Below are 13,665 nucleotides of genomic sequence, written 5' to 3' on the forward strand. Positions count from 1 at the left end.
GCATTTCCAGAAGGCTCAGGGCTCTGCTCTGTTCTCCCGCCTTGGAGATGACCACCGTGCGGTGGCCTCTCTCTCTCCTTCCTGAAGCCGGCTCTCCCACTGGGCTCTGTGTTTGCGGTTAGGGCTCCCTACAATGCGGAGACAGTGGCAGATGCTGGGAATTCCCAGGCCTTCCAAACACACTTAATGAGTTTTAATAATCATTAGGAATAATATTTATCCAGCCTGTCTCCAAGGGGACCGAGAGTCCGCCTTTATTATAACCATATTGTCGAACTTATGGAAACTGTATGCATTGCTTTGCAATTATGTCAACGTTCTGCTCAAGTTCCGTGTTCTGAAATTGGCAGCATAGAGAGTTGGGAGCCACCACTTTCTTGTGGAAAGAACGAGGAACCTTTTCACCTCTCCAGCCAACCCAGGCCAACTCTGGCACCAGGTGCCTTGGGGCCCTGACAGCTCAGCTTCCCACGCTGTGTGTGTGCTGGTCTCAATGGCAGTGAGGTCAAAAAGGGAATTGTCCCCTCCTGACAGGACATGGTGAGGTCCATGGTCTCAACTCTGGCCACACAGCACAACCCAGCCGTGAGGAGGAGGGCAGCCCTCCCTCCCAAGAATGTGTGTGGTGTGGAGAGAGGAGCGGAGCTGGCCCAGGGCAGATTCTATAGAATCTTGGGTCTGCTGTATGTCTGAGTCAAATTCTTTTTCCTGGGGCTTGGGGCTGTGGGTCAGCAGGAAGCGAGGCCTCCTGCCAAATCTCTTTGAAAAAGAGGAGGCACTGGAGTGAAACTGGTCAGTCAGTGGTTGCTTTGGGATGACTTAGTTCAACTTTCCTCATTGGGCAGGTGAGGAAATTGCGCTCAGAGAGGGCCAGGACCTGCCCAAGGCCACGCAGCACGGAGGAGGCGGAGTTGAAGTTTACATTCTAGACTGTAGATTCCAAGACCAGCACATTCCATCCCACTGCCCTGAATGTCCACTCTGAGGCTCTGGGACGCAGATCTGGGGGACTGGGGGCTTCAGACAGGAGTCACTACTGTCCCTGGCCTCAAAGGAAGGGCTCAACATCTAAAGAATCTTTTTCTTTATTTTTTAGAGACAGGGTCTCACTCTATCACCCAGGCTGGTGTGCAGTGGTGTGATCACAGCTCACTGCATCCTTAATCTCCCAGGCTCAATCCATCCTCCTGCCTCAGCCTCCCAGGTAGCTGGGACTACAGGCACGTGCCACCATGTCCAGCTAATTTTTCACTTTTTCGTAGAGTCTGGGGACTCACTATGTTGCCCAGGCTGGTCTTGAACTCCTGGCCTCAAGTGATCCTCCTGCGTCAGCCTCCCAGAGCGCTAGAATGACAGGCTTAAGCCACTGTGCCTGGCCTAAAGAATCTTCCGATTCGATAACCCACCAAGTTTATGAGCTGCTTCTACAGGCATGGTGTCTCCTTTAGGGCCTCATGAAAACTGGTTGAGGAGGGCAGGCTGTGTGTGTTCATCCCTGCCACACAGATGATCCAAGAGGGGTTGGAAAGAGATAAAGGACCCTGCCAAAGGCTCCCAGCGTGTTCCTGAAGGAGCTGGGATGCAACTTGTGGTCCCTGACTTCCGGCCAGGGCCGAGGCTCTTTCTGCTCCTCCATCCCTGACTACTGAGGACAAGGGGAAGACACCAACCTGCCCGGGTGACATCCCTGTCTCAGGCCCCAAGCTATCCCCTGTCCTCACCCTAGGAGGAACCCGGAAGCTGATAGAATCTTTGTCCACTGTGTAGCAGATGGCAACCTGGTCACTTCTTCACCAGATACCAGAATAATGTAATGGAAGAGGCATCTTTGAATGGTGATGAAATGAACTCTCATTCTTTCTGGCCTCTGCTGTCTTCCCTCGACCCCCATATACATCCAGGATCTAAGCCCAGCAGAGCAGAAGCTCCAGGTGCCCAGGAGAAGAGCTTAATTGTCCCCCGTCTGGGCACATGCAGACTTGGGTTCAAATCCTGGCTCCACCCCTTTTAGCTCTGTGACTGATCCATGCTGAGCCTGTTTTTGTAGAACGTAAGATGATAATAGCTCCCACCTCTGGTGGGGAGGGTGGCCTGAAAGTGTGCATAAATTTTATTTGCATATAAAGCTGTAGTAGAGGCTGGGCGTGGTGGCTCACACCTGTAATCCCAGCACTTTGGGAAGCCGAGGCAGGTGGATCACTTGAGGCCAGGAGTTCGCCAACATGGTGAAACCCTGTCTTTACCAAAAATACAAAAATTAGCCAGGCATGGTGGCGCGCGCCTGTAATCCCAGTTACTTGGGAGGCCGAGGTAGGAGAATCCCTTGAACCTGGGAAGTGGAGGTTGTGGTGAGCCGAGATCACGCCACTGCACTCCAGCCTGGGCAACAGAGTGAGACTCTGTCTCAAAAAACAGCTGTAGTAGAAATGAAGTAAGTTGGGCCATCTTATCTAGTTTTGCTGAGTGACTTTGAGGAAATTCTTTCCTCTCCCCAGGGCTCAGTCTTCCACTGAAATAGGGTGTTGGGACAGCTCTCCCCTTAGAAATGACTGTGGGACCTTTCAGTGTTTGAGAAAGGTGCAGTGGCTATGTCTGCATGTGCAAACCTGCTCCTCAGGATTCAGGGCACGAGAGCAACTGGCAGAGGCTGAGACAGAGTTCTGGGCCCAGGCCTGCCAGGAGTTGTAGCTGCTGAGTGAGGGATCTCTGTGGGAGCCCCAGGAGGGGGGAACATGGAAAAACTGAGCTTGGCCCTGGGTGAGTTGGGGCGGGGAGGCCGCAGTTCACAGCGCTGCACAGAAGCTGCACAGAAGCCCCACGCCTGAGAGGAGGCGAGTCAAGGCCTTATTTATTCACGATCCGGCCACTGGCATTTGCCCGTGCTTGCACTTTTTGCAAATGTCCCCTTGGGAAGACGCAGCTAAGGGCCTGGCCCACAGCACGTGCTGTGTGACGATCTATCTATGAAATGAACAAAAGAATTTGATCCTTACGAAATGCAGGTCATCCTGACTCCCAGGCGGGGATCCTTGAGGTTACCCAGAACTCTCCTGCCAGGGAGATGAGGAGGCCATGTGGACTGCAAAAGAACATAAGGCTTTGGATTTGGGACGACCTGGATTTGAACTATTCCCTTATCCAGCCATCCATTCATTCTTTGCACAATTGTTAACTGAATGTCCTCTAGATGCCTGGTGCTGCATGACCTTTGGCAAATCACTTAACCTCTCTAAGCCGCAGTTTCTGCCTCTATAAAATGGGGATATGGTGCCACCTACCTTTCCAGGGTCGTTACATGGATTCAGTGAGATGTGGGGCGGGGGGTAAAGCACATATGAAACCTGGGTCCTGGTAGATTGTTGTGGCTGTGATTGTGGACTGATGGTGGGTGTTGAGGTGGGGACTTCGGTGCACTGAGAGAACTGGGAGGGTCTGGACATAGTCTCACATTTGCTTGGAGAACTGTGCTATGAAAATACTAACCTGGGGTTAGTTGGTAGAGCAGGGACAGTAGGGAGCCTGAATGGATAACAGTGTCATGACACATGTCAGCTAGACAGTGGGGGTTTGGGGGAGGACTGCCCCAATTTTTTTTTTTTTGAGACAGAGTCTTGCTCTGTTGCCCAGGCTAGAGTACAGTGGTGTGATCTCAGCTCACTGCAACCTCTGCGTCCTGGATTCAAGCAATTCTCCTGCCTCAGCCTCCTAAGTACCTGGGATTACAGGCACGTGCCACCATGCCTGGCTAATTTTTTGTATTTTTAGTAGAGACAGGGCTTCACTATGTTAGCCAGGATGGTCTCGATCTCCTGACCTCCAGGCAGGGCCCAGACTCACTGGGGAGAGTTTAAGGAACAGACTATTTACGGAGGGGTGGACAGCATCAAGGGAACCAGCAGAGGCAGGTGAAACACAAGGGGCAGGAAATTGTTACCATACCCAGACCAGAAGGTCCCAGGGAAAGGTGTTCCCAGAACCCAGTAAGAGTTAAAACCTTGAGCAGGGGTCTCCTCGCAGAAGCAGGGGCCATGGGAGAACACAGCTGCAGCCAAATTATAGCACAGCAGAGAGGGCACAGGGAGAGAAATATACCCTGTCCTCCCTTCTATGCACTCTCTTCCTGGGGTCTCCCATTGGCCAAACCCAGCTGGAAGCCAGAGGTCAAGGAAGGCTGGGGTATAATCTGTAGAAGTCAGCTTCCCAGGGCACAGCATGGATCTGGGGAGTAAATGGAGAAGAAACAGCATGCACATGCCATCTCAGAATATGGGTATTACATTCCCATTTCACAGCTGGACAAACTAAGGCCCAGAGGCCCAGGGAGATGAAGTAACTTGCTCAAGGTCATACAGAGCTGTATTGATGCCGAGAAGCTCTGTTCCAGCAGGTCCTTCCTAGGACAGAGGCTAGGGAATTCTGGGTGCCCTGTGTGAATTCTTAGGAATAATCATGAGCTCAGATGGTCAGAGATGGGAGAGCCCTTTGAGGCCCCCTATCTACCCCCAACAGGTTACAGACACAGAGTCGAGGCCTAGAGATCAAAAGGACGTTGCTCAGGGTCGCATGGTAGGTGGCAGCACACCTAGGATCGGACTTTGGTCTCCTAAACCCCAGGCCCGTAAAACCTCTCATTGCTTACTGCCAGGGGTCATGCCAGCCAGCGCTGGCTTCCTTCTGCAGGGCTTGGCAGGCAGAGGCTCTTCCAGCTGGACACAAGGGTGGACTTGTTCCGTAGGATGGGGTTCCCCTAGATCTAGCTGTCAGAGGCCAGGACCCTTGGGGGAAGCCCCGAGGGGTCTGCTTGGTTGTTTCCATGGCTCTGTTTGCGTACGCCTGGAGCCCAGTCCTCCTCCACCTCCCCCAGGCAGGCCTGAGCCCCCGCTCTGCTCCCCCTCAGCTCCGGGCCCTCTCAGAGGCCCCGTTGTTTGCAGCGTGAAGTGGAAAATCCCACCCCAGCCTCGTGAATCATCCCAGAGTCACCCGCTCAGGCTTCAGGCCCTGGAAAGAAACGGCAGCGTTTTTCCACTGCAGAGAGAACAGGCAGGGTCTCGGATCAGAGGAGAGGGGCCAGGGGGCACCCCTTGCTCGCCACGAACAAAGTGGGCACTGAGTAGGGGAGGGTCCAGCCCGTGGCTGGCACCGGGCAGCCGGCGGTCCCCACCGAGGTTGAAGGTGGAGTGAAGGGATTGGCCAGGCTCGAAGCTGGGGCCGCCCCGTCAAGGAGTCGGCCTGTGGGCTGACATCACCAGGCTGGACCCTGGGTCCTGAGTGGCACTCAGAGTCTGCTTTGCAGATGTGGTGGATGAGGTCAGACTCTATCCTGGATGCCCCTATTTCTGGGGCAGAAGACATGCCAAGAGGGAGTGTCCAGTCCTCTGCAGCTGCAGCCCCACCAGGGTCCATGAAGGAGCTGCACCCACAGAGCCTGTTCCTCCCCGGAGTCCTGGACAAGCCCTCACCCTGCTGGGCCTTAGCCTTCTCTGTGAGATGCGAAGAATCTTGCTTTTCCTCTTCACCTGATAATGTAACAGAGGAAATTACCCCCACCTTGGCTTTCCGCAACTCAGGAAATGCCATTGCCAGGAAGGTTCCCGGATCCTCATTTCACAGATGCCCATAGAAGAGAAGGGACTTACCCAAGGCCATATACCTAGTTAGAGTCACACTCAACCAAGACCGTGCAGCAGCTGCCCAGGGTAGGAGAACAAGTCCAGTGGTCCTGGGTTTGAATCCAGGCTCTGCCTCTTGTTAGCTGTGTGGCACTGGGCAAGTCACTTTTCCTCTCTGAACCTCTCTCTGGTTTCTTACCTGCTGAACGGCATGGTATACCTACAGTATGCTTCATCTCAGCCCCTTGCTTTTTCTTTAATTCTGGGTCCACCTGGGACAGTTGGGTCAAGGAGAGCCTTCTAAGAAGGGACATCTTTTGCTATCCCCTAGAAACAGATGTGAAGCAGGATGGCTTAAAATTTTGAGTTAAGGACATTCCAGAAGCTTGCTTAACAGAAATAACAGCTCACATTTTTTTTGAGCATTAATTGGGTGCCAGACACCAGGATTAGCACTTGTTACAGATTATCTGTCGGCTAGGTGCTATTATTAATCTCATTTTACAGTAATAGAAACAAAGGCTTGGAGCCTGGAAATAGCTTTGCTGAAAGCCACCCAGATAGTAGGTGGGGGAGGGGGTGCCCTATGTGAACCCAGGCCCGTGGTGTTACACCATACTCCACTGCCCAGAGACATCTGGAGAGGAGAAGTGGGTAAGACTGGCGCCCAGAGTCCAGAACCTGCAAAACCAGACAACCCCTCTAACCAGCCCTGGAACTCTGCTGCCAATGTGGCCAGAGGTCCCCGGATGCTCAGAGGTAGCTGGGACTTGCCCGAGGTCACAAAAGAGATCCTCCTCCTTCTGCTCAGGGCTCTTGCCCGGTGACCTTGGTACCCATATCTGCCTGTCTGGATCTCTCCTCTGATTTTTATTCATGGACGAGCAAGCACGTGGTGTTCACAGGCCAGAACTGTGAGCCGAGACTGCCCAGCATGAGATCTGGATTAATTACCAGCCAAACCGGACTGGGTTTTCAACACCGATTTTAACTCTGGGCAGGAAATCTGGAATCTCGTTGATGGTTATTTGAAACAAATGAATTCCCCAGGCCTCACACATCCTCGAAAGCCTGGCTTCCTTCAAAGGCTTCAGGCACAGTTCTTCCCATCAGGTGCTTAGTTAATCCTCATTTACTCCTTCGAGGTAGATGCAGCAGTAGCTATTGGACCCATCTTAATGGGGAGCATCTGAGACTCAGATAAGTGGGAGGAACTGCAGGAAGTCTGCAGCTATTAAGTGGTAAAGCCAGGATTTGAACCAAGATCAGCTCATGCTTTAGTAAGTCTGCTCAGCTGCCTCCCTTGCTGTGTAAAGAGAAAAGAGATGAGGACACACAGATGCTTCTTAAATGCTGAGCTTCATCAGGGTTAGGTCTTTCACTTGTGGGAAATGGAGAGCCCTTAAATGTTGTTGAGCAGGGGAGGGCTTTTGGAAGGTGAATGAGGCTGTGCGGAGGAGGACTGCAGAGGCGAGGGAGTGGAGGAGAGAGTAGAGGCAGGGAGACCACTGAGGGGGCTGCTGCAGGTTCTTAGGGAGTGGTGATGAAGGCTGGACCACGCTGTGGCCATGGGAACAGATAGAACATTTGAGTGCCAGTTACGTACCAGGCACCGTGTTAACGTTTATCACCTCTCATGTCATCCATGGAATCCCATGGGGAGTGTTTTATTGCCTCCGTTTGTATGGGCATAAGCTGGCTAAAGACTTGCGCATTTTGTCAGTGGCAGGCAGGGATCTGAACCCAGGTGTGTCTGATTCAAAAACCCGTGCCGTGCTCTGTGTGCTGTGCTGCCTCTGTGGGGCAGAGATACTTGGTGTGACCTTGGCCAAGTCCCTTCTCTGTTCTGATTCTGCAGAGAATTTGGCTGAGCTCTGAGGTTTCTGGCTGTTTTATTTTATCAAATGTTTGGCTGAGCCCTGGGGATAGTGAGATGACTCATATCCCCTTAGTTCTTTTGAGGAGACCATCATCTGATGGGAGAGACAGGCTTCTAAGCAGATAATTCCCCATGTAAGATAGCGGTCTTTAAAATAGAGGAAAAGAAGGGACTTTGTCCCACTTGGGGAAGGTTTTCTGGAGAAGGTGACACCCTAAGTTAGCTGGGTGATAAATGATGAGGGCGTCAGTGACTGAATAGTAGCTACGAAAGCCCGAAAGCCCCAAAGAGCATGAGTTTCTCAGGGCAGGGACCTCAGGGGACTCCTCCTCTTAGCCACGGACTATCCATGCCCACAGCTGCAGGCGGGATTGTTGAATGACTGCTTGAGCCCATTCTCTGCTACCAGTGGGCACTATCTAATGCTCTCTTCTTGTTTTCTCCTCAGGGTCCCCCTGGGCTGCCTGGGCTACCTGGAATCCCTGGTGCACGTGGGCCTCGGGTGAGTTATTTTACATTGTCCTTTGGAACTCTTGTTGGCTCTTTGTCGTGTGTCTCACTGCCTCCGAGGTTTCAGGTTTGCTGTGTGTCCTCAGGTTCTTCCCTCCCCGTCTCTGGTACCCATATTTTGCTCTATCCATTTGGAGTGGACTTAGGGCTCTCAAGGGTGCTATATGGACAGATATGGCATGGAAGAGCAGTGACCTCTTGTAGGTCTCAGTTGTCCGTGGGGGATATCACTCTTTGCAGCCTGGGGTGGGGAAGAGGCTCCTGAAGACCACATCCCCTCGGCTGGTGAGCTTCAGTGTTTGTCCAGGAAAAAAACTGACTTGGGGAATATATGACCCTTGCATCCCTCTTCCTGTTTCTGCAGGGCTCTCCTGGGGTAGGGGTGCGGACATAGGCCCCCCCCAGGTGGAAGGGCCATGCCAGGGAGGAGTTGAGTTCCCCCTGCTGGAGAGAGGCCGGGGGACAGCTTGGCAGGCTGCGGTGGCTGACTGAGCTAGCCCAAGTCCCAGAGGGAAAATAGCTCCTATGTGATGTGCCTGGCACCTTCTTTTATGCTGCCTTATTTGACCTCTCATGCCCACCCCAAGTTCCCATGGGACAGTGAGATCACTCTCATTTTAGAGATGAGGAAACCGAGTAGGAAACCGCAAAACCAGGACTGGAACCCAGGCTCTTACTCATATACTGGAACCCTTGGAGATCCCCTTACAGGGAAACCTACCTGCTTCCCTTAGAGGGCTGAGACCAACAGCACCCGGCATCTGTGCCCCGGCTGAATCAGCCTTTCCCACGCTGGGTGCCTGGTGAGGCCCTGGCAGAGATAGCTGCCTGGGGCATATTTTTAGCTCTGAGCCCAGCGAATGGTTCTGGTTATGCAATTACCCAAGCCCTAGTTCCCTCCAGACCTGGCCCTGTGCTCCCTGGGCCCAGGGCTCTGGAATCTGCCATCTGAAGCGGCATTTCCTCCTGGCTTCAGAGCCTTCATGAAGCACGTGCCCTCTGGGGACCACATAGATATCGCAGATGCTGCTAGCCCATGGGACCTTGCAGCCTGGGACCAGGATGAGGCCGTTGACCTAGGCAGCCTACTCCCTTCCCCAGCCTCCGGAGCCCGCAAGCCTCTGCGGTTTTGCCCTGGCTGTCCTCCTTTGTAAACTCGTCCTCCATTCATGTCTAAGAGCAAATGCCACCTTTATTTCTGATGACCACTCCCTTCTTGGAACTCCCACAGTGGTTCCCCTGTCCCCTCTGGATGGCATGGGCCACTTTCTCAAAGCTCTCATTGACCACTGAACTCTGTTTGCCTAGCCACATGTGCAGGATCTCATTCCACCTTCCCAGCCATCCTGAGAAACAGGTTTCAATCTATTCCCATTTTACAGATGAGGAAATTGAGGCTCAGAAAGGTTTAGTTACTTCAGATAAAGTCAAAGAGAGTAAATGGCAGAGCCAGGATTGAACCAGGGCAGTCTGCCTCTGGAGCCTACCATCTTTTTTTTTTTTTTTTTTTTTTTTTTTTTTTTTTTTTTTTGCCAGAGTCTCGCTCTGTCTCCCAGGCTGGAGTGCAATGGAGCAATCTGGGCTAACTGCAACCTCCACCACCCAGGCTCAAGCGATTCTCCTGCCTCAGCCTCCCAAGTAGCTGGGATTACAAGCACATGCCCCCAAGCCCAGCTAATTTTTTGTATTTTTAGTAGAAACGGGGTTTTACCATGTTGGCCAGGCTGGTCTCAAACTCCTGACCTCAAGTGATCCACCTGCCTCGGCCTCCCAAAGTGCTGAGATTACAAATGTGAGCCACTGCACCCAGCCCAGAGCCTACCATCTTAAGCATCTATTGTGCTTATTTTTCTGGGTACTCACCTGAGCCCCTCCAGAGATAGGCCTTGGTTACCTCTCTCTCCTACACCATGCCTGGCGAGCGCCCTGCATGCTGGAGGTGCTGGGCAAATGATTGGTGAAGAGTTCTAATGTAGGAGTCAAGAATATTTCCACCAAGAAGTTGTGGAATCTTAGGCAAGTCCCTTCCCTCCTCCTAGCCTCAGTTTCCCCATCTATAAAGCCTGGGGTCGTGGTAAGGCGTTTCTAAGTTTCCACCTAGCTCTGGGTGAATGACTCTCCTGACATGCTTCTAGGCTCTTTGCCTGCACCACACCCCAACTCCCCCTGCCCGCCGTCCCACCGTCATCCTGTTTCTAGACTGGAAATTCCATAGATTATAAAATTCCAGAGATAATAGAATGCTGGATTAAACAATCCAAGCTCCTCTCTGCACAGATGGGGGCTCTGGGGCTTAAGGAGGGGCATTCTTACCTGAGGTCGCCCAAAGCTCTGTGTCTCACCCCCTCCTACCTCCACGTATTCCCCCAGCCCATGGAGGGATGTCGGGGAATCCCAGAGCCTCCCCCACCTGGCTTTCTAGGCTGCAGCATTTATAGAACCGGTCTGCTTGGCCTTCAGTCAACTATGTGCCTCGTTTCTCAGCAAGGCTGGAGAGGGGTGGGGACGGGGGGTGCAGGGAAACAGGAAGCCCCCACCTTCAGAAGCTGCAGATGGGGGAGCTGAGTGCTCTGGCCCACCATCTGTGGGGCAGCCGGGGCACGACTGGGGAGAGGCAGCCACCCTTGACCTTGTGCAGCCCACGCCTGGCTCTGGTGGAACTGGGTGTCAGGAACCCCTCCTTGAATACCCCCTCCAACTTCTGTCCAATTCCCACTGAGCTTGTGGTTAGACCTGGTTAGACCCCATGAGCCTGGGCTGGGGTGAACATCGGGGGGTGTTCCAGATTCCTTAGAGACTGCTGGGTCCCAGTCACTTACAGAACAGAGGGAGAGACCAAGGCTGGGGATTCTGAGGTGGGGCTCAGAACTGGGACTCGGTCTCGATGCTTCCAGGTTCTGTCACGTGCCAGGAGACAGTGTTTGGTGGACTGCAGGGGAGGGCAAGAGGGCTGATTATTTTGGAAGGAGAGTCACAAGTGGCACTGAGAAACTCCCCAGGCTCAGTGTGCTCTGGACACTGTTCCTTCCCAGTGCATTCGGAGAAGGGGAGGGTCCCAGTTCAGGCATCAAGGAAGAGAGGAAGAGGGAGGTGCCTTGGTTGGAATGTGACGGGCTGCAGCTGGGGAGCTGGCCTCAGAGAGGGAAGAAGAAAGCAGTTCACACACAGTTAGCCCGATGAATCAAGAGAGACAGGGACGAGGGCAGTGTGCCTAGAGGCTGGTGGGGTTGGGAGGACCACTGGACCCTTGGGGGTGCCTCTCCTCACCTCCTATGCCCCAGATTATTCCTGCTAGACAAAAGCCCTCAAGTATTACCTGACTCTTAGGGCTCTATTTATATTACTGTGCTGGAAGACTCTAGGCCAGGGCCCCTGCTGGAGAAAGTGGACATAACAGGACCCAGCTGTTAGCAGGGAACTTGGATGTGGCCTGGGAAAATCCAGCGCCATGAATAAACTCTGGACTTGAAGCCACCAGGCCCTGGACCCTGATCTCACTTGGCCACAGATCTGCTGTATGACCTTGATCAAGCCTCCTGGACTGTCTGGGTCTAGTGTTCCCAGGTGCTCTGTGGTCTCTGGAAGACCTTGAAAGCTTGGAGCTTGCAGGTGTCTAAGGGTCTGATCACGTGTTGTAGCCACAGGAGGGGTGCACCTTTGTTCACAAGAGGTCAAATGCATCCTTCTTGAGCTCTCAACTCCAAAGACTCATACAAAAGTCCAGTTGGGGCCAGATGCCGTGGCTCAAGCCTGTAGTCCCAGCACTTCAGGAGGCCAAGGCAGGAGGATTGCTTCAGGCCAGGAGTTCGAGACCAGCCTAGGCAACATAGCAAGACTCCATCTCTACAAAAAAAAAAAAATAAGAAGAAGAAGAAAAATTAGCCAAGTATAGTGTCCCATGCTTGGAGTCCCAACTACTCAGGAGGCTAAGGTGGGAGGATCTCTTGAGCCCAGGAGTTTGAGGCTGCAGTGAGCCATGATCATACCACTACCCTCTAGCCTAGGTGACAGAGCAAGACCCTGCCTCTAAAAAAAAGTCCACTTGAGGCTGGAGGAGCCCTAGAGGGTTCCCTGGAGGAGATGGCACTTTGAGCCAGGCCTGAAGGATGGATCAGGTTTCAAGCAGAGGAGATGGGTGAGAAAAGATGCTGCCAGATGAGGGAACAGCATGGGCAAAGGCAATGAGGAGAGAAAGTACCAGATACGTGGGAGGGAAGTGCATAGCTAAGTGTGGTTTGAGCCTGAAGAAGCTGGGAAGGGCTGACGGGTCCAGGCTGAGAAAGTGTGGAGAAGCAGTAAAATTTAGGGGTGAAGGACTTGTGCTCCAAGGTCAAGGTCCAGCTCTGCCTCTTAGCAGCTGGGTGATCTGAGACAATTATGAACCTCTGTGAACATCAGCCTCCTCGTCTTCAAAATAGTAATAACACCACCACCTACCTTCCAGGTTAACAGGATCAAATGAGATGGCACATGGGATGTGCTTCCCACCGGGCCAGGCGTGGAGGGGGTGCTCCCAAAACTAGGCTGAGTGGCCATGACAGTGTTGCTAGGGCTTGGCTTGGGGAGAAGATAATAAACCAGTGGGTGAAGGGAAGGTGCCAGGCATTGCAGTCAGAGGCGAGATGGCCCCTGTTTTTTGTCACCTTTTTTTGTTTTTGTTTCTTTTCTCTTTCAGGGTCCTCCTGGGCCTTATGGAAATCCAGGTCTCCCCGGCCCTCCTGGAGCCAAAGTGAGTATTTGCTGGAGATGTGGCCATGGAGTGGGTGCTGGGGTTGGAGCCATGTTTGCAGTGCTTCCCAGGGGCGCCTGGTGGGAGGGCTTCAGGGGCACTGAGAGGGATTCCCACCCAAGCCAGGGGCACCCTCTGGGCCCCTTTCCAGGGCTGGGCCCTGTGCCTGGTCTGGAGACACAGTGCTTCCGGCTGGGAGAGACTTGGGGGAGTCGGGCAGTTGGAACCCAGAGCCTTCAGGGGAGTGGGCAGAGAGGTGATTTCTTGCTAAATAAGGAAGGGCTGGCCTTGGAGGTCAGGCTAAGAACATAAGGCTTACCGGGTTGTAAGATGCATCCTGGGGAGGGATGTGGAAAGATCACGTTTTAGAAAGCTCACTGGATGCCATGAGGAGGATGAATGAGGGGTGGGGAACCAGAGTCAAGGCCGGGAGACCAGGGGTGATACGGGGGAGAAAGGAGGCTAGTCCGGGCCAACTTTAGGGGTGTGGGAGGAGGTAGGGTGGAAAGGATGGTGGTGGGTGCAAGGTGAGAGACAGAAACACCAGACAGTTTTTACCTCCCTGATGTTAGCTTTGGGGACTGAACTGGGTCCCGGGAGGGGGACTAAGATGATGTTGCATGTAGGAACATGTAGCCCGGTCAAGTGATCATTCATGGACAGATATTCTGGAACTCAGGATTGCTCTGAACTGGAGACAGAGCCAGGAAGAGGCTGGTGCAGAAATGCCACCTCCCCCAGGGAGTCTTCTTGGAATACTTGAATTCACTTTTAATGCGACCTTAGTGGCTGATGCTTTGATGATATGGGAACACCAGTTGCTGAGCTATTCAGTCTGTTCCTGGAGCTCTGGCAGAGGGCAAGGTTGTTGGGGCACTGCATTGGAAGTGAGAAACTCAGCGCACCAAGAGGAGTGCCGGAGCCAGCAACATTTAGGT

At 53.1% G+C, this 13,665-nt stretch overlaps 1 protein-coding gene across 7 annotated transcripts in view; it reads left to right on the forward strand.

The window, feature by feature from the left end:
• The window catches only part of COL27A1 (collagen type XXVII alpha 1 chain), a 157,906-nt gene that overhangs the window by 14,311 nt on the left and 129,930 nt on the right, over positions 1-13,665 (forward strand). For all 7 annotated transcript variants that reach the window (XR_004031412.1, XM_030817678.1, XM_030817680.1 and 4 more), the window contains exons 4-5: positions 7,937-7,990; positions 12,674-12,727. Coding sequence is in view for 6 of the 7 variants with exons in the window: in XM_030817678.1 (XP_030673538.1) it covers positions 7,937-7,990; positions 12,674-12,727 (108 nt within the window). In the remaining variant the exon portion in view is untranslated. The remainder of the gene's footprint in view (positions 1-7,936; positions 7,991-12,673; positions 12,728-13,665) is intronic.

The sequence above is a fragment of the Nomascus leucogenys genome, chromosome 8 (assembly GCF_006542625.1).
Source record: "Nomascus leucogenys isolate Asia chromosome 8, Asia_NLE_v1, whole genome shotgun sequence".
NCBI lineage: Eukaryota > Metazoa > Chordata > Mammalia > Primates > Hylobatidae > Nomascus > Nomascus leucogenys.